This window comes from Eschscholzia californica, unplaced genomic scaffold (genome assembly GCF_041429995.1).
Source record: "Eschscholzia californica isolate CP2 unplaced genomic scaffold, dmEscCali1.0.p SCAF_3, whole genome shotgun sequence".
Classification (NCBI taxonomy): domain Eukaryota; kingdom Viridiplantae; phylum Streptophyta; class Magnoliopsida; order Ranunculales; family Papaveraceae; genus Eschscholzia; species Eschscholzia californica.
In genome coordinates this window covers 46,458,738-46,484,268 of record NW_028238420.1, presented here as the reverse complement: position 1 = coordinate 46,484,268, position 25,531 = coordinate 46,458,738, and the positions used below count along the sequence as shown (strand labels likewise).

At 35.4% G+C, this 25,531-nt stretch overlaps 3 protein-coding genes and 1 non-coding gene across 4 annotated transcripts; 3 read left to right on the top strand and 1 right to left on the bottom strand.

Moving 5' to 3' along the window:
- Positions 1–6,282: 6,282 nt before the first annotated feature.
- LOC147550914 (3-ketoacyl-CoA thiolase 2, peroxisomal) lies at positions 6,283–10,828 on the bottom strand. Its single transcript, XM_086664787.1, has 14 exons — positions 10,515–10,828; positions 9,256–9,332; positions 9,047–9,131; positions 8,759–8,885; positions 8,560–8,658; positions 8,403–8,470; positions 8,204–8,311; positions 8,043–8,120; positions 7,823–7,955; positions 7,646–7,742; positions 7,200–7,323; positions 6,999–7,107; positions 6,712–6,795; positions 6,283–6,601 (listed from the first exon to the last, which is right to left on the bottom strand). The coding sequence occupies exons 1-14, from the start codon at positions 10,599–10,601 to the stop codon at positions 6,492–6,494; spliced, it is 1,386 nt and encodes a 461-aa protein (XP_086520913.1). The 5' UTR covers positions 10,602–10,828; the 3' UTR covers positions 6,283–6,491.
- A 3,424-nt stretch (positions 10,829–14,252) lies between these two features.
- On the top strand, positions 14,253–14,323 carry TRNAG-CCC (transfer RNA glycine (anticodon CCC)). The gene has a single exon. It is a non-coding gene; the product is annotated as a tRNA-Gly (tRNA).
- A 2,188-nt stretch (positions 14,324–16,511) lies between these two features.
- KAB1 (potassium channel beta subunit 1) lies at positions 16,512–21,431 on the top strand. The gene is made up of 4 exons (XM_086664788.1): positions 16,512–17,476; positions 18,939–19,079; positions 20,765–20,929; positions 21,073–21,431. The coding sequence occupies exons 1-4, from the start codon at positions 16,913–16,915 to the stop codon at positions 21,184–21,186; spliced, it is 984 nt and encodes a 327-aa protein (XP_086520914.1). The 5' UTR covers positions 16,512–16,912; the 3' UTR covers positions 21,187–21,431.
- Positions 21,432–22,403: 972 nt separating this feature from the next.
- Positions 22,404–25,434, top strand: LOC147550911 (putative kinase-like protein TMKL1). Its single transcript, XM_086664786.1, has 2 exons — positions 22,404–24,172; positions 24,645–25,434. The coding sequence occupies exons 1-2, from the start codon at positions 22,801–22,803 to the stop codon at positions 25,283–25,285; spliced, it is 2,013 nt and encodes a 670-aa protein (XP_086520912.1). The 5' UTR covers positions 22,404–22,800; the 3' UTR covers positions 25,286–25,434.
- Positions 25,435–25,531: the final 97 nt, after the last annotated feature.

The window sequence follows — 25,531 nt, the reverse complement described above, 5'->3', positions numbered from 1 at the left end:
TGATCGGTTACATTGGTCAGACATAACTCGATAAGTTTGAATCCTAGAACCCTCTCCTATTTATAGATGACTTAGGGTTTAGGGTTTCCTAATTTCTGATTACTAAACTAGGAAATAATACAAAATCTATCTAATATTACTATTAGATAGTTACAAGAAATATTCTGAATATAAGAAACTAAATCTTCACATATCTTCAATATTCTGAATTTTTCTTGATCGTCGGATCTCGTCTTCTCGATCCGTCACGTACATACACGTGTTACACACGTATATTATTTCTGCAACTTATCTTGACCGTCGGATCTCCTATTTTCGATCCGTCTTATGTAACGTATCCTATTACCCCCCCCCCCCCCCCCCCCCCCCCCCCCGCAAGTTGGAGCACGTAAAGTTTGAAGTGTCCGACTTGGAGAGAGAAAAAGGAAATACTTCTTGATTCGTCGTATTCGTCTTCTTGCAATTCTTAGATTGTGGATGTGTTGGAAGATGATTGAACGATGATTAAGTCACAACCAAAAGGTTGGTAGTTGCGGTAAAAAAATTGAGCGAAAATCAATGACAACGAAGTTACATGTATTTTTCTCATGTATCTAAAGTTGGTCATTGTATGAAGAAAATGTCAACAACTAAAACGTTGTGATGATCAATACTTTGTCGTATAAAAAACGTCAAGTATGAACTTAAAGAGTGACAACAAAGTAATGTTGTTTTGTTTAAAATCGACAAGAAATTATTGTCGGAATACCAAAAAATATTGGTTAAGTAACAACCAAAAAATGATCGTCATGAAATTCATTGCCAAAAAAGGCAAGATCACGGATATAATTCCGGAACTAAAAATAGAGATAATCTATTCGTTGAAGAGATATTCTATTTGGTGAAAAAATATTCCAAAATATAATTTGGTAGGAAAAGTCCAAAATAGAATTGGAAATAAAGAAAATAATCAGAAGAAATATATGATTATGAAAAGGTCGCGGTTGAATTCCGGAATTAAAATCCAAAATAGGAATTCTTTCTCCATTGAAAGAAAAATCCAAAATTTTGGTAGAGAAATAAACTCGTCATAAAAAAGTATGACTTTGGAAATGTCACGGATATATCCGGAAAAAAATAGATAAAATAATCTATTTTAGTGTCACAAATAGAAGTGAAAGGTGACAAAAAAGTTGCGTCACAACTAGAAATAGTTGGATATAGGTGACACTAGAAGTCGGTCACAAAATAATTTTCCAACAATGAAATTGTGGCAAAAGTTTGTCACATAAAACTGTGTATGGTTGCGACAAATTGTGGAAATAACTAATTCGTCGCAAAACTGTAACATTAGTGTCAGTGGAAAATTGTGTCACAACTATGAATAGTTGGATATAAGTGACATTAGAAGTCTGTCACAATATAAATTTCCGACAGATAAACTGTGGCAAAACAATCTGTCACAAAACAGTGGGATGAGAAACTGTCACAAATACTTAATTTGGGAAAATTTAGGAACTTCTATATTAGGGTTTACCCAAATTGAGAAATTTCTCAAAATTGAGTTTCCCAAATCAAAAGGTAATTGAAAAAAACCATACCTAATCGATAGTAGGTTGCTAGAATAGATTTAAATCCAACCAATTTGAGCCAATGTCAAGGTTCATCAATGGTGGTATATGTCTAGAGAGAGAAAGCTCTAGAAGTAATAACTTTCGGATTTGGAAATCAATCATAGATAATCGGTTGATAAGAGGTGAAATGGCCGATTAAGGCTTATTCATCGTAGCCGACAAAGAACTCTAGAGAGAGAGAGAGTGATAGACGGTGATATAAAACCAACGAGAAAACACTCTATTCTTCACCAAATGTAAAAGTAATCATTGGTGGTTGGTCCAAATCGATGGAAGCAACGATTGGTACGAAAATACATATTGTCCAAAATGATGTAAATGATCGATTGGTGATGAAAAACTCGCCGGAAAATGCAGGGATGAAACCTATGTTTGCTGTCACGGGAAGATGAAGATATAGCTCGGGTCAACGACATTTGACTTCGGTCAACAAAGTCAAAAGCAAATGTGGGTCAACGGATTTTAAAAAGACCGGGTTATGCTCTTCCAGGAACGAGATAAAAGAGAACCAAATCTGATGGTTTCGGTTCTGAATTTTGTATATTCAAATTCAGACCTACTATAGGTCTAAAAAAAAATAAAAAATAAATCGAAAAATTTAGAAGAAAAATCAAATATTAATAGAGAAGTTACCTTTGTTGAAGAGGAAACAATTGCTGCGTCTTTGATGAACTTTCATAAACTCCAGTAAATCAAATAAATAATATCATCTTTCCTATTTTCGTACAAAAATATATTTTTTTTTTATTCACTTGATTTTCCCGTCTTAATTATGAAACATAATCACAAGAATAATCTTGGAAAAGTTAAACAAATCGACAAAGCGATCGAATAATATGTAATCACAACGAAAAAGAATAGTTGGAATTTTGACACAACAATATAGAAATTGTTGGGAAAAGCGGAAGCTAAAACACGAACAAATAACCTGCTCATGATACCATGGAAAAATTTAGAAGAAAAATCAAGATCGGCTAGACTGTCCTTTGGCACTTATGCTCAAGCCCACATCCTGATACCACTTGATGTAGACGCAGCGGAATAATTAAAGAACAATAAAATAAACTACGAATAATTAAAGAAAACTGTTAGAAACAATAAAATAAACTTAAATTCTTAATAACTTCAATGGTTTTTTCTCTTCAAGGTGAATAATAACATAGACTAGATCTCCTTTTATAAGATAATAAACCTTCCTAGATAGACTCAAACTAGGATTCCTAAAATAATAAACTACTCAAACATAGAAACTTTAAAAATAAAGAAATATCAAATTAAAGTAACTTCTCCTATACTAAATAAACTACTATTATAACCAAATAGGATGTGGGCACGCGTGGACGTGGGCCCACACGTTTATGCGCCTGCATCAGCACCCTGTTCCCCATAAGGTTCGTCCCAAACCGATTTCGATGAAGAAAACAAGTTGATGCACCCGCAGACGATGAACTTTGTCATGGCGATCCGTAATTCCCACTTCGAACGAAGTTTGCACTGGAATGGAAGGATACTAATGTGCAAATAATCGTCAACCTCGTACCCAAACTCATATGCCAATGATTCTCGCAAAATTAACCTTAGTGAATAAATAATGTTCATCTCGCCATCTTCCCACGGTAGGCACAACCACTTAATCTTCAAAAAAGTGTGAAGTACTATGAGCAAGTGTGAAGTAAGAGTAATTGTAACAAATTTCCAAAATACTTCATCAATAGCCAAAGTATAAGCATAACCATCGCTAACTAAGATATCGATATGGAACCATGTAGTGTAGATATGCCACGCAAAATTGACTTTTCCAAGTTCATCTTCATGTAGTTTATGTACTCTAACGTGATCAATACCTAGAGCCCACTGTTTGTTTTCTTCAATTGATATGTGAAACCTAGATGGAAGTTGTTCAATTGGTATGTGATCTTTGACCATTGAGTATAGGTTCATTGTTAGAATTGGAAAATTGATCCTCTTTTTCTTAATTGTTTGAAGAAAATTTGGTAGGAAGAGATTTGATAGAGAAAGCGGCGATGTGGGACATAATTGATTTGGAAAATTTTGGGTTGTTCTTCTTGTTCCTCTTTTTCTTAATTGTTTCTCTTGTTGTTCTTCTTCTTGGTTGTGATGGGTTTTGATAATTGCTTTTTGTTCTTCTTTTCCTTCACTAAATTCTGGGTTTTGATTACTTGGGTGTGTTGATAACTGAGTTTCAACTTGAGGAGAAGATTCAAAATTTTCTGACAGAAGTGTTGGGGATATGGAAGATTCAAAATTTGCTGGTAGAAGTGTTGGGGATATGGAATAGTAAGGAGAGGTTTGTTGTGTTGGTGATGGTGTTTGACACCAAAAGATTGGGATGGAAACAGGAACATGTTGGTGATATTGGGGTAGGGTTATTTGGGTGGTGGCTATAGATGGGATTTGAATATTATGTATAGGGAAACTAGGGGTGCCTATAGAATCCGGGTTGTAGCCTACATAATTAGGGTTTGTATATGTGTGGTGGAATGTTTGGTTGGAGAAGGGTTCGGGGTTGCGGTTTTGGTGGTGGGTTTCGAGTGGAATGGTGGGAGGAAAGTGGTCAGGCATGGGTTAGTGATAGGTTGACCAAGTAGGGGAATTGAAATTGGTGTTGTGGTTGGGAGTGGTTGTGGGGTTTATGTATGTTAATGGGAAAACCGGTAAGAGTGGTGATGTAGGGTTGATGTGAATCGGTGGGTTTATAAGAACAATCTGCCATATCCCCAACACTTCTGTCAGAAAATTATGCTCAAACTGGACATCCTGGTATATGCCTCACATTCTTTTTATTTTCCTTCTTTGGTTTCCTGCAATCACTCTTGTAATGACCCATTTTTCCACAACCAAAACATCTAACTTCTTTCTTTGGTTTTGATCTCCCCCTTGACTTATCACGGTTATGAGGTTTTCTACTTTTACCTCTCCCCCGTCTTTCTGTAACAAGTGCCTCTGAATGAGACTCGTCTGACGATGATTTCCTTCTTGTTTCTTCATTCAACAAACTACCTGTCACGTGATTCATACGCATTATGCCATCAGGAGCAGAATTGCTAAGAGACACCACCAATGTCTCCCAACTATCTGGTAAAGAATTTAGAAGAAGTAAGGCCTGCAACTCATCATCCAAAACTAACTTCATTGCAGAAAGCTGGTTTACTAGACTTTTCATCTCATTCAAGTGTTGAGCAATTGAGGTTCCTTCTTTATATTGTAATTTTCCTAGCTTTCTGAACAAGTAAGCCTTTTTGGCAGCTGTCTTCTGATCATACAATTCTTCTAATTTCCTCTCCTAGCACTCGTCACGTCATATGCATGCTCAACAATATGCACGTGACATACTCCCCTACTTGTAATGTCGACGTCCTCGTCGACTAAGTTTGGAGTACCCTAAATTCTCCTTAGAGACCCCAATTTTCTCCCTCTCATAAACTAGGGCTAGGGTATCTTCCAAATTTAATGCCTTATTCAAAACAATATACAAAGCCCATAAGTCCCTCTCCAATGAATATTACAAGCCACAGTAAAACTAAATCGAACCTGAATTCATCCTAACTTTTTTTTTTGATGAGTGGAATTCATCCTAACTTGAGAAATTTGGTATATAAAATTCTAGGGTTTCAAATTTCAAAATTATAATACGGTAATTTGGAGGTCTATATCCAAATTTCAACAATAAAACAAGAGTCAAATTCAAAGATGTAATTGAAGAACCTACGAGGGATGCTGGATGTCATTGCCATGGATCACCACGTTGGCCAAAGTTCAATGGACAAGGGGACTTCGCAAATTAGGGAAGGAAACGCGGTTGATCTTTGTTGCCCTAGCTCAAGACAGGTTAACGGGTAACCCGAATATCCGTTTAATAGGCCCAAATATGATTTCTTTTCCACATTAAAATTGTATGGGCACACACAGGTTGTATACAGGCCAGCCACTACGGCTAAGAATGTTTTTTTTTTTGAGCAAAAGTGTACGGCTAAGAATGTTAGAGAGAGGTAAATTTAGTTATAAAACTTATTTCATTCATAAATATTGATGTGATCTTCTACATTATGTATCCATGACTTGTAATGAGGCCTAAAGTCCGATAATGAAAGGAAAAAAGAGAGGTCGCCTTTAGAGCTAAAAGTCTAAACCTTAAAGAGATGTGAGATTTATTTTCCCTCCCTCTCCTTCTTTTACTCCCCTTTGTGTCTGTATGAATCTCTGACCAAGCGGAATTTCCATAGCTAATTTTCCATTTCGGATTGTGAAATCAGAGGGTGCTTTGAGTACTACTATTCAATAACATTGGCTGTGACTCTGTTAGAGGAGTCTATTTTGAACTCTAAATCTTAAGCTTTGGTGTCAAATTTTACAGGTATTTTGAGGACAAAATTTGACGATACTGACCAACAACTTTTTGTCTTACATAACAAAAAATTTGTCATTTTCAGAAAAAATATTAATGCACCATAGTCGACGTCTTGACACATAGTAAATATATGTAGCTTACTCTTAACGAAACTTGTAAGGTCTTAACCAAGAGGAGCAAGAGAACCAATCCACAAGAGAATGGTTTTGTATGATAGTTGTACAAGAGCTATAGGCCTATAAGAGTTGAAGACATAATAATAGTTTGACCAATTTGGGTTCTTCAGAACAAATATAAGAATTGCAAATAAAAAGGTAGGGCATTAGGATATACTGAAAATCTAAATATCACACAGTTCAGACTCAGTTTAAAGTATTTAGAACAGTAACCTACTGGATTTCTCCAACAATTTCCCCTAATTCTTTATTGATAATTTTACTTCAATGTGTTTATTAGGATTTCTCCACATACTTTATCGTCACCACTCGCAGTCCAGATGAATAGGTCATCTACCGAGCATCTTTCGACAGGAAATTGTTGTTTTGGATTTGACGTGCGTTTCGGAGGTTGTCAACACAGTCACCTCTCTCGAACACAGCTGCAGCTCCCATTCCGGTACCTGCACACAAAATAAAAGTCAGCTCAGAGATTTCCTTATGTTGGATGTAAGTAGACAACTTAGAACTGCTAAAACCAAGATATCATCATAATACAGAGATAGAGGAGTACCAATGCACATGGATATCACTCCGAAACGGCTGTCCTTGCCTCGGCGCTTCATCTCATGCAATAGAGTTGCAACACAACGAGCTCCTGTAACAGAAACATAACGTGGGGTCACAAACATCCTATTAATTTCTCGTCTTTATAGAACCTCTGCCGTGAAAATATACTGAAGGTGTCCGGAATGTGCTATAAGTTGAACTTGTAATCGAAACTTTTTTATATGAACACGTGTTTTCAGAATTTTAATTGCTCGGGTAGTATCGAGATCTTTGAAGAGCTGAAACTCATACCTGTAGCACCAAGGGGATGGCCAATGGCCATGGCACCTCCATTGACATTCACTTTTTCTGGGTCAAGCCCAAGTTTGTTACGGCAATACACAAATTGGGAAGCAAAAGCCTGATCACGGACCAAAAGTATTATTTAATACTTCACATATTTAGGTTAGAAACACGACATAAAGGTCAACCAAGAGATGGTGGTCTTATTACCTCGTTTATTTCGAAAAGATCGATATCCTCAATCTCAAGACCAGCAGCCTTCACTGCAACTGGAATTGCAGCAGCTGGACCAACACCCATGACAGCGGGATCCACTCCGACAGCAACAAAACTCCTAAAGGACAGCAGCAAGTCTTCAGAAAAGATACAGAAATGGATGCATTTGAACCATTAATCACTTGGAAGATGAACTATCAAAACAACAATATGTGTGGACTCTCACAATAACCAGGAAGAAATATGAATAACTTCTGACTTACGAAATAAATTGCATTGGAACTGTATATTGAGCTAATAATAATTTCATATTCAGTGGTTTCCGAATAGAAGAAAAAAAGATAGTATTTTATGCTGACCCCGTTAAAAGTAGAACACTGGACATAGACAATTCAAAATGTAAGTAGTAGTGTAAATCTTTTGTGAGGATTTCTAGGGACCTGAATACACCGAGAATTGGAAGTCCTTTCTGCATAGCTATACTTCTCTTCATAAGAAGGACGGCTCCTGCACCATCACTCACTTGGCTTGAATTACCTACAAGGAGAAAACATAATTTAGACATAGATCGACTGGTAAGGATATGGTTTGTGAAAGAAAGGAAACGCCCTATATACCTGCTGTGGTGGTTCCATCCTTTTTAAATACAGTCCTCAGCTTAGCCAAATCTGCCAATGTCGTGCTCGGACGAATACCATCATCCACGGATATCGTTACAGGTTTTTCATCTCCAGTTTTTGGGTCAACGATCTTCAAAAATGAAGAACTTATCACTTCCACACTGGACAGTACAAACCACTCCTCTAACATCAATTAAAAAAACAGACTGCTTATTACCTTTGTGGTCACAGGCACGATTTCTTCTCTGAATTTGCCAGCAGCGGTAGCTGCAGCAGCACGCCTATGAGATTCAACCTGACCATGTGCATCAATGTATTAAACTTTGAATGAAACAAAAAACAAAAAGAAAATGCAGACTGCACATTCATAGAACTCACAGCAGCCTTGTCTTGTTCCATTCTTGTTACACCATATCGTTCGGCAACATTTTCAGAAGTAACACCCATAGGAAGCAGGCAATCTTGAGCCTTTTGAATGTTGCTGGCCTGTAGTAGTCATGAAATAATGTTCAGAAAATGACACTGATAAACATCTGGATTGTTATTGTTTGCGAAGGAGTCGTAAGAGAAAGTGTACTTTTGGATTGATCGACCCCTCCCAGGCCATTGGATTTACAGTCATGGACTCCAACCCAGCTCCTATGCCTGTTTTAGGAAGAAATGGTGTAAAGGAACAATGTTGTGGGTTACATAACTTAGAAATACAAATGGACCGCTGTGTTCGTATTTCTTACCGATGTCGTAAAATCCAGCTTTTATGGCAGCCGCAACATCGGCAACTGCCTGAAGACCAGATGAGCATTGTCTGTTCACGGTTCTAATGGGCACAGTTTCTGACAAGAGAAATTTATATAAGAGAAATCAGAAGATAACCCTGAGATGGGAGAAGTTAGGAAAGTATCATGATATCAGAGCTGAAGGCCAAAATATTACCAGGAAAACCAGCATAGAATGCAGCCATTCGGCATTCACTTGCTCTTTGGGAGCCTGGTGCCAAGACTGATCCAACAACAATATCTCCAACTTCAGACGGGTGAACATTTGTACCCTCCATCACTGCCTGCAGGACCAGTTCGAACAAAGCTTAGTCGGGGACGAAAACAATTAACCCAAGCACAGAAAAATACCACAAAGACAGTCCAAGCTCTGCTAGAAATCATGGTTAGACTTCAAAAACACGGGAAAATTTTTGAACCACCTATTAATATTATAGTAACATACCTTAAGAACAGGTGCAAGTAGATCATCAGGGAAGGTATCCTTGAAACCTCCACGTTTTGATTTGCAAAGTGCAGTTCGATAGGCACTGCACATGGCAAAGGCCATTAACAGTTTATCAGAAAAATAAATATGTAACAGATAAAACATCAGTCTAAGTGAACTGTAGTGCCGAAGTAATGAAAACTAACTTAGTACACATAATTACTTACGCAACAATCACTACATCATCACCGAAAGAAGCAGTTCTCTGATATGCAGCACTGTCCCCGGCCGCGCAGGCAGAGGCCTAGCAAAGAAAAGAGCAGCTAAGTGAACCAAATCAGACTTGGAAGATAACAACAACAAAATAAAGAAAAAGCTATATAAAACAGCTAACATAATGCATTTGACTTTTGTAATGTTTTATACAGCACTCCTTACATCACATACAAAACAAATCCTCATCCCACTTAATCAGTTAATCCATGTATATATTTGAGAATCACTTCTTGACTCCTATTCTATTCAATATACTTTTATGTCATCAACATTTTTGTTATATTGGACTCCAATTGTCATCACATGGCATGGATACATCATAAAAATATAATATGAAAGATAAGCATCATACATTTCTTCATTAAGACATCTTGGGCCGCCCTAAAGACCCTTAAAGCTAAAGGGCCTGATTGCTTGAAAGCCTATCCGTTGCTACCATTATATATTTCCCTATAATTACATGACATAAAGTCATAAATCTTGAGAATATTTCACCAATTATCCAACCCTTAACCTCCGCAACTTCAAGATGGGGATGCAAACAGCTGGACTAAATGCCCATTTGCATGACATCAACCTTTTGAAATGATACCTCTTTCTTCATATTCATCCATGATTTTATCTTAACTACAGTTTAAACTTCAAGGAGATGAAAAACGTCATATAGAGTATACAAATGATTCCTCAATTAGGGCACCTTTCTATACATAATTTGCCAATAAATACCCTCGACTCTTAAGAATTACTAAAAGATATGAGAAAAAAAAAAAGTAACAAGTGATTGACAAAAAAAAAACTCTATTGTTCTAGTTTAATTTGCATCCAGATTACAGCATAAACTTTCATAACCCTCAAAAACGTACTTCCTCTAAGAAACGATAAATTAAGATGATTTAAATCCAGATCGTCCCTAAAACGGATGATTTCACACAATAGAATCAGCTCAATATCTACAATTAGACTCAATATATACGATCTAAATCCAGATCGTTTCTAAAAGGGAAAAAAAAAACAATTACAACAATCACGATTTCGCGTACTAGAACCAGCTCAATATCAGCAATTAGACTAAAAACGATCTGGATATAATAGTATATTTTACCAAATCCAAAACCAAACTGAACATAAATTTAATAAATTTCAATAAATTCACAGTTCAAACTCAAACATCAGATCAAAATCCTTCTATAAAGCTCAAAATCAGACTTACAGAAATCATAGAATCATCAATCTGAGATGATGATGATGGACGAAGATGTTCGAGAAGAACTTTCTGTCTGTTAATAACTTTCTCCATTTTCTCTCTCTAAAATTTTCCTCTTCTCTCTCTCTATCTCTAAAAATGGTGATGAAAAGAAAGCAAAAAAATGGTGTTTATCACGAAACTTCAACTATTTATATACCTGAAGAAAAACTTATTATGAAATTTGCCTTTTGTTTTTCTAGAAGTCAGCAAAACTTATCTTCTATGATATTTCGGTTAAAACGGTATTTGTCGTGTCCGATTTTAGTCATAAATCTTGTTTATACTACACAGTACTCTATGCAAATCTAACGGATAATATACATGTTAAGTTAAAGATGACGACAGAAATGAAGATGATATCGTTTTGAAAAGTGTGCCGTCTGTTTTCAGCAAAGTTAATTGAAAGCTGCCTCCTCCTCGAGAATACAATTTGGGTTCATTTCAATTTTAGTCCCCCTTTTGTAACCCACTGAAAAATTAAACCTTACATTTATTTGTTTACCATTTTTATATGGTGGCCAATACGCGGACAACCGTTTTTCTTATATGGACAACTATTTTCGGGCCCGATGCGAGTCAACTATGCTTGATTTAGTTGACTTTGATTTAATAAGGGGACAACTCCAGAAAGTCTTAAATATTAATAATTAGTAACTTGTGGACTACTAACAAAAATAATAGTTAAAGATTAAAAACCTAAACTGTCTTCTTCTTCATCTTCTTCCTTCTTGTTATTCTTATTCTTCTTTCTTCACTTCTACTAAAAGTAGACTGTAGTTTCTACCAGTTTTTTTTATCAAACCCTAGATGGATGAAGAAGACAAAATCTCTTCTTAGTCTTATTCTTCTTTCTTCACTTCTACTAAAAGTAAACTGTTGTTTCTAACCATTTTTTTTTATCAAACCTTAGATGGATGAAGAAGACAAAATCCCTCAATCTGCACCTGAAGAAGTTTTTCCGGGCGTTTCCATAATAGGCATTAATGACATTGATGAGGTAAAACAGAACATAACTTGCGACGAAAATCTGGCAAAATCGGACAATTTTTCAAATTTTCGTCGCAACTTAGCTTCTGTTATGCCATATTTTCGCAAAAAACCGACGAAAATATTGCATAGCAGAAACTAAGTTGCGACGAAAATTTGGCAAGTTTTCTGATTATGTCGCAAGTTATGTTCTGATTATGCCGCAAGTGATCTTCCTCTTCACCATCGTTTTCGGAGTCGGAACCAACAGATCCATCTTCGTCTTCCACATCTTCTCTGCCATCAGTACCATCTTCTTCTTCATGGTTGGTTTTAGAGTTTTAGGGTTCTAACCTTTGTCTTTGGGAAGATTCTACAAAACTCCCTTGCCTTTGTTTGATGCCATAACCACCAATGCTTCTCCAAGGAATTTCTCTCCTTAAAAATTTGGGTGATGATGAAGAACAAGTAATAGAAGAGATGAAGACTAAACTAACCTAGGGTTTATGGAGAAAGAGGGAGGTCATCAAATAATACATCTGATTCTAAGAGGACTTGAGTGAAAATAATATAGAGTTGTCCCCTTCGAAACTGATGTCCATATAAAAATTTAATTTCTTTGCGTTGTCCACATAAGATAGTTGTCCATATAAGAAAAACGGTTGTCCGCGTATTGGCCACCTTTTATATGGCTCCCAAGATAGGTGATTAGGTTTATTTGTTTACCATTTTTATATGGCTCCTAAGATAGGTGATTATTTTGTTAGTCAAATTTTACTATAAAAGAATAAAAGATATCGGTCTTTGGTATAGGAAAAGCAATGTTTAGTAAAGGCAGTGCAACAGATAGGGAGAGCAAGCTTTTTAGGTTAGGGAGAGATGAACACTATTTTTAAATTAAACATTAGTCTCTCTCTAAAACTATGTCCGATTAAAACTCAAAAAAAAAATCCTTGAAACCTGTTCGACCAAAAGTGATGGAAATCCTCTGAATCTGTTCATTTGGATCAAAGAGAGAGAGAGAGATATAGAGATGGAAACTCTAACCCTAGAGAACTAACACACACTCATTTACATAGAAGAATTCCTACCTCTTGTTATTGCTTGATTTCTCCATAGATTTTTAGGGTTTTAACATTGATTATAGTAACTTTGGATATTTCAAGTATCAATATTGCAATTAAGAATACATACAAGGAAATAGTAAAAAAATTCATCCAGAACCACTGAAAAGTTCAACAACTTTCGTCATGAGCGGATGAAAAAACACACAAATTTCAACCAGAGCGGATGAAAAAACAGACAAATTTCAACCGAGCCGGCCGAAATTTGTTGTCTTTTTCATTCGGGCTAACAGAAAATCCTTTACTGAAACAAAAATGACCTAAAACCCTAAAAATGTTTGTTCAACAATAGAGGAAGACGAGAAAAAGATTTTTCTTTACTTGAAACATATTATCTTCATTATATATGTCTTCGTTTAATTCGATGTTTTCATTCAAGTCAAATGACTCTTCTTTCTTGATGTAGGTTGTCTCCTTCTTCATTAACAGCAGATCCTCATCCGTGAGATCTTGAAGCATCATTACAAGCTTGTAAACGAAGACAATAAACTTATGCATTTTGCAAGCATTTTAATGCTAATGGTGATGTTGATAATAGTGATCGGTATTAGGGTCGGGTTGTTTATGTGAGACAAAACTATAAATGAATAGAATATTAGATTTATTGTTAATTATTATTCAAGTCCTTATATTTTAACATTATTTATTAAATGATTCTTATAACGTTGTCCTTAAACTAATTTGGTAAAGGAAGAACAAATACATAAATTAACCTTTCAAAAGGTTTCGTGCTTTTTTATCATCGGAAAATGTTGTTAGTTGTGACTCGATTGCAACAAAAGAAAAGTTATGACTGGATTGCTATTTTCGACATTCTTTAACAAAATCTCTTATGGATAATTTTGTTATGGCATTGTATGACTCTCATAAGTGTGAGACAGTTTGTTTCCTGCATGGGATTTTTTCTAAAACATCTCTATAGCATGTTGTAAATAATTTATTTTCATTTTCTATACACATCACATGTACCTCTCTCTCTCACTCTCTCTCACTCTCTCTCTCTCACTCTCTCTCTTAATACTTCATTTTTTCACTCTATTTTGAGTCTTTTTAACAGTATTTATTCTATTTTGTGAATTACAAATATATTTGTCTCTGGCGAACCACAATAACCTGTTGTCTCTAGAGGCTAGGCCTAGACACTTCCATACATGATCAACCTCACAAGTTATATGTCCTATTTCTTTTCTTTTTTAAATATGTCCTATTTCTTTAAGTAATGGTTTCACTACTACATAAATCTAATATGAAATTAGATTTCATGTTTTACGCTTCCAACATTTCATGTTATTTGTCATACAAAAGTCAAAGTAAACAAAAAAAGTTAGCAACTCTCAAACTCTCAAATTATAAGACGCATTTGATATTCATCTAACTTTCATATTCATATTCATCAACTTATACGACTTTGAACATATTACATATGTACACTCTAGTTATACCATCTAAGATTCTAAAATCTATATGGAACAATGTTCTATAAAACTCATGCATTATAAACTTCTTAGCTCATTAATTTATAAAAATCATCTCAAAATATATCTATAGGATATTAAACAACAATTTGTAATAATTATATATCTTAGTAAGAAGTGCACTCTCGGACATGTAAGCGCATCTGGTGTAGTGGTATCATAGTACCCTCCCACGGTACTGACCAGGGTTCGATTCCCTGGATGCGCATTATTTTTTTCTTCTTTTTTTTTTGTCTTTTGAAGTTGGTCGTTTAACTTCATGCGTTACAGTTACACTTGCAAGTCCCAAGTAAAACTTGGATTGTTTCAACAAAGAAAAAAAAACTAAAACTTGGATTAACTCTTACTCCAATATAAACACTAGAGCATTTCCAATGCAATATATTTTTTTTTATTCAGATCTTCCAGTTTAGATTTTCACTCCTAGGGCGGTAGAAATAGAGATATCCAATTTTTGTATGTCACCGACGCATAACTCTAAATTAGTTTTTTTTTTGCTTATGTGACATGAAAATATACTAAGACTTGATTTCTAGTGGTTCAAATTCAAATTTTAATAAGGAGATGATATTTTTACAAAAAATTATAAAACTCTTAAGTGACACTCTGAGCTTTTAAGATTGAATTTTGCATTGAAGACCCAGTTAGTATTCTATTTTTTTAGTTTCTAGTATTTTGACCGTGTTCTTCTGCCCTCTTCTCCGATTGAACTTAGTATGATATGCTAGTCCTAATAGATTCAACACTGATAAAATACTATTATATTAATATACATTGAATAAAAATCTTTCAATTCTTTTACCACTAAAAATCAAAATTGATCGACTATAGCCCATAGCTATGTCATTGGCTTTCTTTGGCCTTCTAGTGTTTTAAGATTTTAGTTGTTGTATATTCTCAACAACAAAAGAAAAGATTTTAGTTGTTGTAGATCCAATTTCTTTTGGGAAAATGTCTATTTTAAGATTTGATTTTACTAGATAAGTAAATGAATGGAAACAAATTTTATACGTAATTTGCACGTAAATGAAAATCAAATCTAAATGGGAGAATTTGACATACACCCCCACTATTATGTGAATATTAGGACTACACCCCCATATTTTGACAACTTTTGATATATACCCCCACCCGAAAGAAAACCGTCAACTCAGAGTTAAGTTGGGTGTGTGCGAAATACATGCGCCAACCATGACGATTTTACCCTTTTGTAGTTGTTGAAATATTTTGAGAGATTTTGACATACACCCCCACTATTATATGAATCTTTGGACTACACCCCCATTTTTTGAAAAAACAAAATTTTCCAATTTGCCCTCCAACGATCATCTTTTACCTTTTGTCTTATAAACTTATTTATCTTAGACAAGCTAAAAGATTAAAGCGAATGAACTATTTGGGATATCAAACTATAGAAAAGATGGGAGGAATTATTTGGGATATCAAGCGAAAGAACTTATTTATCTTATATGTCAAATTCTTCGTTTCTCATTGCTCCAGAAAATTGTTCTTTCTTCTCTCTAGAGACAGGAACAACTGAACCCCCTTTCGTGATTGTCTGCATCTCTTTCTAAAGGCACGAACATCAGAAACCCCTTTGAAGATTTAAAAATTCTGGTTTTCTTGTAAAGAATACCCTCAATGGCAGAAGAAGGAAGGTATATCAGTCATCAGTAAGTTTATTCCTAATTTTTTTAGTTGTTCTAATTATAATTTTCATGAAACCCATTCTAGGACAATCCACCAAACAATTAAAACCACCACCAAGAAATGGTGCATCTACCTCCAATCTTTTCTATAGTTTGATATCCCAAATAGTTCTTTCGCTTTGATCTTTTAGCTTGTCTAAGATAATAAGTTTATAAGACAAGAGGGAAAAGATGACCGTTGAAGGGCAAACTGGGGAATTTTGTTTTTTCAAAAAGTGAGGGTGTAGTCTAAAAATTCATATAATATTGGGGGTGTATGTCTAAATCTCTAAAAATATTTTAACAACTACAAAAGGGTAAAATCGTCATGGTTGACGCGTGTGTTTCGCACACACCCAACTTAACTCTGAGTTGACGGTTTCCGTCCACGTGGGGGTGTATATCAAAAGTTTTCAAAAAGTGGGGATGTATGTCAAATTCTCGATTCAGATTTCAGATTGATTATTTTTGTCTAACATATTCTAATGTGAGATTAAAGTTGATTTTAAATAATTTAGACCCAAATGAGTTAGATTCAGATAGAAACAAGTCACACTCCTATTAAAACGAATCATATTCAGATCGAACAATTCAATTTCATTCAAATGGGTCAGATCGAGATAATGACACAAACACAACCACCGCCTAAGTTGGACGACTACATCACGAGAAATACTATTTGACCTAAAAAGAGAAACGACCAAACTTGAAATCTGACGCGGATGTCTCTCGTTAGTCCAACCCATGTTAGAGAGAAATGGCACATGAGTTTTAGGGTTGTAATCGACCCTCATTTTCGTGTCAAATAACATTATTGTTCCTTAACAAAAAAAAAAACATTATTGTTTATCCATCTTTCATGCTCCCTATCTCCATGTGATCCACAACAAACAATCACATGGAAACACATGATTCCTCCTGTATATCAAAAAAGCTAAACCTGTCAATACATCAAAAAACCTTCCTTCTTCCTCAACCCACAGATAAACATTCCTCTCTTTCTATCAGGTATTAACTCCCCCAAGTACTCTGCCAAAAAAAAACCCAAGAAAGGAAATCCTCCTAATAATAACTTCAGATCTAGAGAGAGAGAGAAAACTAGAGAGAAGATGGAGTACAACAACTTAGGAAGATCAGGACTGAAAGTAAGCCAACTTTCATATGGAGCATGGGTAAGTTTTGGAAATCAATTAGATGTTAAAGAAGCTAAATCACTTCTTCAATGTTGTAAAAACCATGGTGTTAATTTCTTTGATAACGCTGAAGTTTATGCTAATGGAAGAGCTGAAGAAATTATGGGTCAAGCTATAAGAGAATTAGGTTGGAAAAGATCAGATTTTGTTATATCAACAAAGATATTTTGGGGTGGATCAGGTCCTAATGATAAGGGTTTATCTCGTAAACATATAATTGAAGGAACAAAAGGTAGTTTGAAAAGATTAGATATGGATTATGTTGATATTTTGTATTGTCATCGACCTGATATTTCAACTCCAATTGAAGAAACAGTTAGGGCTATGAATTATGTGATTGATCATGGTTGGGCATTTTATTGGGGTACTAGTGAATGGTCTGCTCAACAAATTACTGAAGCTTGGTCTATTGCTAAGAGATTGGATCTTGTTGGTCCTATTGTTGAACAACCTGAGTATAATCTTTTCTCAAGACATAAGGTCAAATTTTCTAATTCCATATTTACTATAATCTTGTTAGTCCTATTAGTTTATCTTTGGGTTTTAATGGATTACTAGATCATGGGTCTGATTGGATTATGGTATTACTATAATCTTGTTGGTCCTATTAGTTTATGTTTGGGTTTTAATGGATTACTAGATCATGGGTCTGATTGGATCATGGTAGGTTGTGATTCTTATTAAGTAGTTTCGCTACAATTGACTTAAAGTTGACTATATACTATAGGGTAGTAGTTAATCGCAATTTCGCTTTCGATTGTGGGCTTACCTTTTAGCTCATTGATCTTGTAAGAATAGGTCTCATGTTCATTTTGAGCATTTTGATAAAGCTGAAGTAATTGAGTTTATGGGTTCTTTTGATATTCGTATTGTCAGGTGACATTTGATCCGAATGCCATTACAACGGCGTTTTTCTTCTCTAGTTTGGGTTGACTAGGATCTGTTTTTTTTTTCCTTAGATTCCACTCTTGATAATGTAGATATCTTGCAATGGACTTCATGAGAGTTCGACGCTGAATTATCAATTTGAAGTATTAGCATTAAAAGGAAACTTATAATCCATGGATAAAGCTAGTTATCTGGATAATGGAGAATCAGTAAGATAACCTGGTCGGCGTTGATACTCTCTTAAGATGCTGGAGAGTTCATAACAAAAGAAAGGCTAAAGATTAAGAAGGACGACGGACTATATTTACTCTCTTGTAGGAACATTTAATGATTATATGTTCGAGTATTTCTGATTCGTTCTCACAGAAGGACTAACAGTGTCAATCTTGGTTCAAGATAGCATCTATCTCGGCAGGAGTAGGAAAGAAATGATTATAGGTCATAAATAGTTATAAGACAAGAAGTTTAAAAGAAACGTACAAGCAATCCATATCTAGAGATTGTTGATGTTCCATAGTTTATCTCACTCAGTCCCATTATTCCTATGAGGTGGGAAGGTATATATGAGATAGTAGCAAAATTTCATGCTGATACTGTGATAAATATCGCCGAAGCCCTTTGGTTTATGAACTGCCTGCACTCTTTGCCATATGACGTACACCAAAATACAAGAATAATAGCCCCTAGTGTTGTTTTTGTTGTCTAATGTTATAAATATTACATGACTTAATTTTAATTGTTTGAAGGTAAAAACCTAATACTCTAATAATACCAATTGTATTTCTCTTCGAACCGTCATCATTGTGGCCTAATCAAATCGAACTGGACTAGGACGATATAGTTCAAATTTTGTTGACAAACTGTTGTCTAATCTTCCGAACGAGCATTTTTCTGTGCAATTTTGTCTTGTATTATTTAGTTACTTCATTGTGCAAAAAAGTTTATTAAATTTCTTTTTTATTCAGTTGATAGGGGAATGCTTTTCTTAATCTAATATACTCAACTCTTGTTGCAGTAGTGTATGTGAATTTCTCAATTTTGATCTTTGATGCAGGTTGAGTCTGAGTATCTACCACTTTACACGAATTATGGTATTGGTCTTACTACATGGAGTCCATTAGCATCTGGTGTTTTGACTGGAAAGTACAAAAACGGAATCCCCCCTGACAGTAGGTTTGCTTTAGAAAATTACAAGGTAAGCTTTTTCTTTATATATCTGTTTTGTGGTCTGATGCCCTCATTTTTAGCAAGCATCATTTCTTTTCTGTTCCTAGTTAATCCATGTCTGTTTTATAATTGTATTGCGGTCCGCATGTCGTATTTTTATGCATTCACCTATTAATGACGTAGATCTATCTTATACATTCATAAGTATATTTTACTATAATTTCCATCATTTGAACTTTGAAGAATCTCACATAATTTAGTAGTCAGCTTCACCAAATTTTGGTTGGCAAATTACAAAAAGAGTTCATTCTTTTTTTTTTTGAATTACTGCCTCTTCTCCAAGTATTGCTACAACCGATTGTTTGAATTGCTTATTCGGTTGGTTTTCGATAAATTACTATTATATCTTGTAGGAAAATCCAAATCATAAGAGAAATTTTCTTGTCTTGCTTTGTTTTTCCTGTGCAGTTACTTCGTAAAAGAGATCCGATGGTTTTTACATAATTTAAGTTGAGTTGGTTAACAAGAACCAACAAGAAGTAAAACAAAAAGTCCCAACCTCTAAATTTACAAAATTTTGTTATGGGGTATCCTTTCCCTTCGATTTCTATCTATGTTACAGTTATTATCGTACTACAACAGATTCTTCCATTCAGCTAAAGTCCAAAGTTAGGGTATTGTTAGAGTCCATATGATTGATTTCACCCCTCCTCCTCACTTGGGCTATGGTTAGAGTTTACCAATCTTATTTTGGCTACCTTTCTTGAGCTTTAGTATTGGTAGGGTCCAACTGGTACTTGTTGATGTCTTTATGACTTGTGTTAGAGAGGACGTGTATCAAGTATTTAGGAATTTTAATATGTCAAAGTGATGTTTGTGGTTACGAGCAAATTTTGGAGAAAATGTAATAGAGTGGTTGATTATTTACAGAATCTTAATATACTCCAGAGTTTTTACTAGTTTTGTAGTCTTTGGAGCAAATATCAATATGTCAAGTGTGAGAGATTGTTGCATGTTTGAGTCTTTGAGAATAGTGGTAAGCTTCATACGAGTTTACAAATTATGGAGTTATATCTTCAATTTGATTCGCTGCTAGATTTAGAGGCTAGTGGGAGGGGCATGTAATGACCCAAAAGTATTTTACTAGTCCCGAGTCGGTAAAAAGGTCAGTTCAATTTTACTATTGTATCGACACGTTGGTAATGATTACTTTTTTCCATCTTGCTTGCACATTTTTCTGCATACACCATTATGCTTAACCCCTCTTGATCGTTGAGTTCTTCACATTTGCATCGAAAAGTGCCAGTGGTCTCAAAACCGAAGACTTATAGAGGCTGATAAAACTCAGTCCGTCTTCCTTCCCAGGCTTTTTTGGAGTTGTGCACTTTCATCTTCCTCCTACTCTTGCATAATTTTTGAATTCTACACTGAAGTCATTTGTGCTCACGGTTTGGAAATAACTTTGTGCTCCTCCTGATTTAGTAATTATATAGCTTGTTGAGCTAATTTTCCTAAATGTTTTTCATTTGTACTATGTGGAAATTTCCTAAATCCAAAACTTATGCGTTTCATACCTATAAAATCTTGTTGAAACTTAAAGTAATTGGTCGGCGCTTGTTTCGCCTACTGGAAATGGTTGACTATGATTTCCTTAAGGTTTCTGTTGTTTATTGAGATTTGAGCATATCTTAAGTACTATTATTTGCCGTGTAGAGCCTTGCGAGCAGATCGCTGGTTGATGATGTCGTGAGAAAAGTCCATGCATTGGAACCCATTGCAAATGAACTAAAGGTGCCTTTATCTCAACTTGCCATAGCGTGGTGCGCATCGAACCCAAACGTGTCATCGGTCATAACTGGTGCTACAAAGGAGTCTCAAGTAAGTCGGGTTTTCTCTCTCTCTCTCTCTCTCTCCCACAGAGACGAAAATCGGTACCCAATTTTTGACAATTTTGGCAGATCTTTTTTACTTACCAGAGACTCCTTTTGATTGATAAAAACATGTTTTTGCCTCTAATGCAGATTGAGGAGAACTTGAAAGCTATTGAAGTCATTCCAAAGCTTACACCCGAAATTCTTGACAGAATCGATGCAATTGTCCAAAGCAAGCCTAAGCGACCCGAGTCCTACAGATAAACACGGTTCAGGAAAGCTCACGGTCCCACTCCTCAATCTCGTGTATGTTCAGGAAGGAAAAAAAAAACTATATCATGACAATCTGATTCATGTATTGTTCAAAGACTAGACTTATATTTTCCAATGGTGGTTGCGATATACTGTTATATTCGATATATGCTTTGGAGGATTTGATTTCAATATCTGGTAGTCAAACCCATTATGATATTTGTCTTTTAATAATGGGAATGGTACTTGTTTTAAAATAGGTGATCTTCCATGAAGTACTTTTGCTGTATATATATATATATATAGTAACAAATTAACAGAGATATGGCAGGTAATGGCTTCAATTGTGAACCGTTGGGAAGGCGCCGGGGAGTAAAGGACAGAAGCTCATGGTTGCCTCCTGGTTCACTGGTTGATGGTGGTGGCCCTCAAGTCCTGACTGTGGTCAAACCAACAACTCCTGCTGCCATTAACTAATAAAAAAAGAAATAGAACTCCTACTGATCAAGAATGTTTCTGTGCTAGCAAAAACCTAATTCATTTTCTGAGATTGAACACATTGGTCGTGAAGTATAGTGTTAGACTAGATCAGTAAAAGTAGTTAGGACTATTTAGGCCTGTATTAAAAAGAGTTTTTTTTTTGAAAGGTGTATTAAAAAGAGTTAAGAAGGTAAAGTGGTATCATTATCAACAATTTGCCAAAAGGTAAGCTTCATCTAGGATAGGCTTCTACTAATTATTACATATATGCCCGTGCTATATAGATCTAGGTTAATTTTTTGGTACTTAACCAATGTCAAGGGGAGACCATACTTGGAAACTATATTGACATGGATCAAGGCTTCTAGGGTATCTTATGGAACATCGTAGATTTTATCAAATTTTTCGTAACAGCAATCGGACACAACTTATTTTGGCCGATCTCGTGGATACCTGACCGGAAAATCTTTGAGAGAGGATTCTGTAACTAGCGATCGAGGGTCTGAAATCCCCTTCTTCATCTAAGACGAAGGGAGTTTCACCGAAAGAAACACTTCCATTCATCAGAGGGAGAGATATAGCATGGAGGTGAGAGAGATATGAAGAAATATATGATGGTTGAGACTTCGGAGAAACAAAAATATATTTCACTCATAATTTTGCACTAAAGTTTCGCTAACTACTTTAAACGTCGCGCTCTCCATTTTTTCGGGCAATCTATATAATCTTTGGTTGTTGGATTTCAAGTTATCACAAGGAACATCATTCTATATGATGAAAAAAAAAAACAAATACTCCACTATTATTGTTTTTTCAAACTCTTATTTCTTGAAAAGACAAGACTTGGTGGTTTCCTGCCAAGCCTTCTTTCACTTCTCCCCCTGCCAACTCCAAAGAGAAGAGAGCGTGCAAGAAAACCATAACTTTATTCACATTTCAAACATCTTTCTTTTCCCTTAAAACCATTTTTTTATATAAACATCCATGATTGCATGTTCCTAGCTAGGTCTCACTCACTCAACTATGGTACTAGTAGTAATACTAGTCTTCATAGTCAACAAAGTCCCAAGCTTTTCTTTTCTTTCTCAAAAGAAGCACTTCACTAACCTCACTCTCTCTTCTCTCTAAACACTCTCTCACTCATTCATGGCAAATCTGCAACTTTACTCACTCTTTATCTTCTTACTCTTGTCTATCTTCACTAAACTTTCTCTCTCTAAAACTTCATCAGATGTTGAACTTCTCTTACAAAAGATTAAACCTTCACTTCAAGGAAGTTCAGAAGAGAATCTTGTGTTATCTTCTTGGAACTCCTCTGTTCCTTTATGTCAATGGAAAGGACTAACTTGGGTTTTCTCTAATGGCTCCCCTCTTCACTGTAATGATGATGATTCAACTTCACCTCAAAGAACTAATCTAACCCTTTATCAAAACCCATCTCTCCAACTTCTCTCTCTTCAACTTCCATCTGCTGGTCTTTCTGGTGAAATCCCAAGAGAAATTGGTGAACTTTTTTCATTAAAAAGTTTGGTTCTTGGTGTTAACTCACTTTCAGGTAATATCCCACTTGAGCTTGGTTATAGTGTTTCTCTCACTAATATTGACTTGGGTAGTAATCTTTTAAGTGGGTCTTTTCCTACTTCAATCTGGAACCTATGTGATAAACTTGTTTCAATTAGGGTTAGCAACAATAATCTCTCTGGTAATCTCCCTCAACCAGCATTACCCAACTCAACTTGCAACAACTTAGAGGTTTTAGATTTTAGTCACAACAAGTTTAATGGAGAATTTCCTAAATTCTTAACTTTGTTTCATGGTCTAAAGGAACTTGATTTGGGGAATAATCAATTCTATGGGCAAATTCCAGAGACTTTAAGTGGATTAAAGCTTGAAAAATTGAATCTTTCTTACAATAATTTTAGTGGGGTTTTACCAATTTTTGAAGATTCAAAGTTTAGTTCAATGGTTTTTGAAGGAAACAATCCTGAGCTTTGTGGGCCACCTTTAGGAAAGTGTAGTAAAAGAAGGTCTGGTTTGAGATCAGGTGGAATTGCAGTTCTTGTGATTGGATTAATGACAGGAGTGGTAGTTTCGGCTTCACTTTTAATAGGTTATGTTCAAGGAAAGAAGAGGAAGAACAATGGAAGAAATGAAGATGAGATAGAAGAAGGGGAAGAAGATGAAAATGGTGGAAATGAAGGGAAGCTTGTTTTGTTTCAAGGAGCTGAGCATTTGACATTAGAGGATGTATTGAATGCTACTGGTCAAGTTATGGAGAAAACGAATTACGGAACCGTTTATAAGGCGAAACTTGCCGATGGAGGAACTATTGCTCTTAGATTGTTGAGAGAAGGTACTTGTAAAGATTGTAATGAGTGTTTGCCCGTTGTTAGGCAACTCGGACGAGTTCGACATGAAAATTTGGTTCCTCTTCGAGCTTTCTATCAAGGTCAAAGAGGAGAGAAGCTACTCATTTATGATTACCTTCCTAACAAAACCCTTCATGATATTCTCCATGGTAATTAGACTCTCAACCCTCACTCTCCTCATTTATCGATCCTTTTGTTTTGCATATTAGATATTATGTTCCTTAATAGTTTCTTTATGTGCATCTCTAATTTTGAGTAAGGCCTCGTGTTCTTGTTCTTCTCGACGACTAGCTATTCATGTTTTCGGAGAAATGGGTATGAATTTTCGTAATTTTTCCTCATCCTGCATTATAATTTCTTGAACACATGATAACGTAAGAAACTACGTGAAATTACTTGACATTCTATCTCCATCAACTTCATTGCCAATTTTGTATATATCTCTCAAACTTGTTTGAATTGCCACCATGAGAGAAACCCATCGAGCTAAGTATAGTGATAGAGCAAAATTTTTTGATTTCGGACTTCTTAATTACTTGGTGATCTAAATGACATGTAGGTTGTGTTTGAGTTCATCTAACTATTACTTGGATTCCATGTGTTTTTTTGTATTTGATTCAGATACAAGAGGTGGGAAGCCGATCCTGAATTGGGCTCGAAGACACAAGATTGCACTAGATATAGCTAGAGGATTAGCCTATTTACATACAGGTATAGAAACACCCATAACCCACGGAAACTTAAGATCGAGAAACATCTTAGTAGACGAATTTTTCGTAGCTAGAGTTACAGAATTCGGACTCGATAAGTTAATGGTTCCTGCAGTCACGGATGAGATTATAACGATTGCGAAAACTGATGGATATAAAGCACCAGAGCTTCAGAAAATGAAGAAATGCAATTCAAGAACTGATGTTTATGCATTTGGGATACTTTTATTAGAGATACTGCTAGGGAGAAAACCGGGTAAAGACGACAGAAGTGGGAGTTTTGTGGATTTGCCAGCTTTGGTTAAAGTTGCAGTATTAGAAGAAACAACAATGGAGGTTTTCGATGTTTCTGTTTTGAAAGGAATAAGGAGTCCAATGGAAGATGGGTTAGTGCAAGCATTGAAGCTTGCCATGGGTTGTTGTGCTCCGGTGGCAACGGTTAGACCTAATATGGATGAAGTTGTTAAGCAATTAGAAGAGAATAGACCTAGAAACCGATCCGCTTTATATAGTCCAACTGAATCAAGGAGCGGAATAGGTACACCTTTTTAATGTTTTACATTCTCTCGATCCCCTCTTCGATCGCTTCGATTATTATGTTATTGAATGTGGAAGGTTTAGAAGGAAATGACATTTCATGTTATATTTGACTAGTAGTAATTGTAGTAAGCTTTTTGACAATGTTAAATAGTTCGAAGTTATGTACTCTTGTGTCCTAGAAATTTGATTTTCTGCAATTCATTGGCACTATAAACTCAGTCAATTTTGAATCAATAGTCAATTTGAATCACTAGTTTC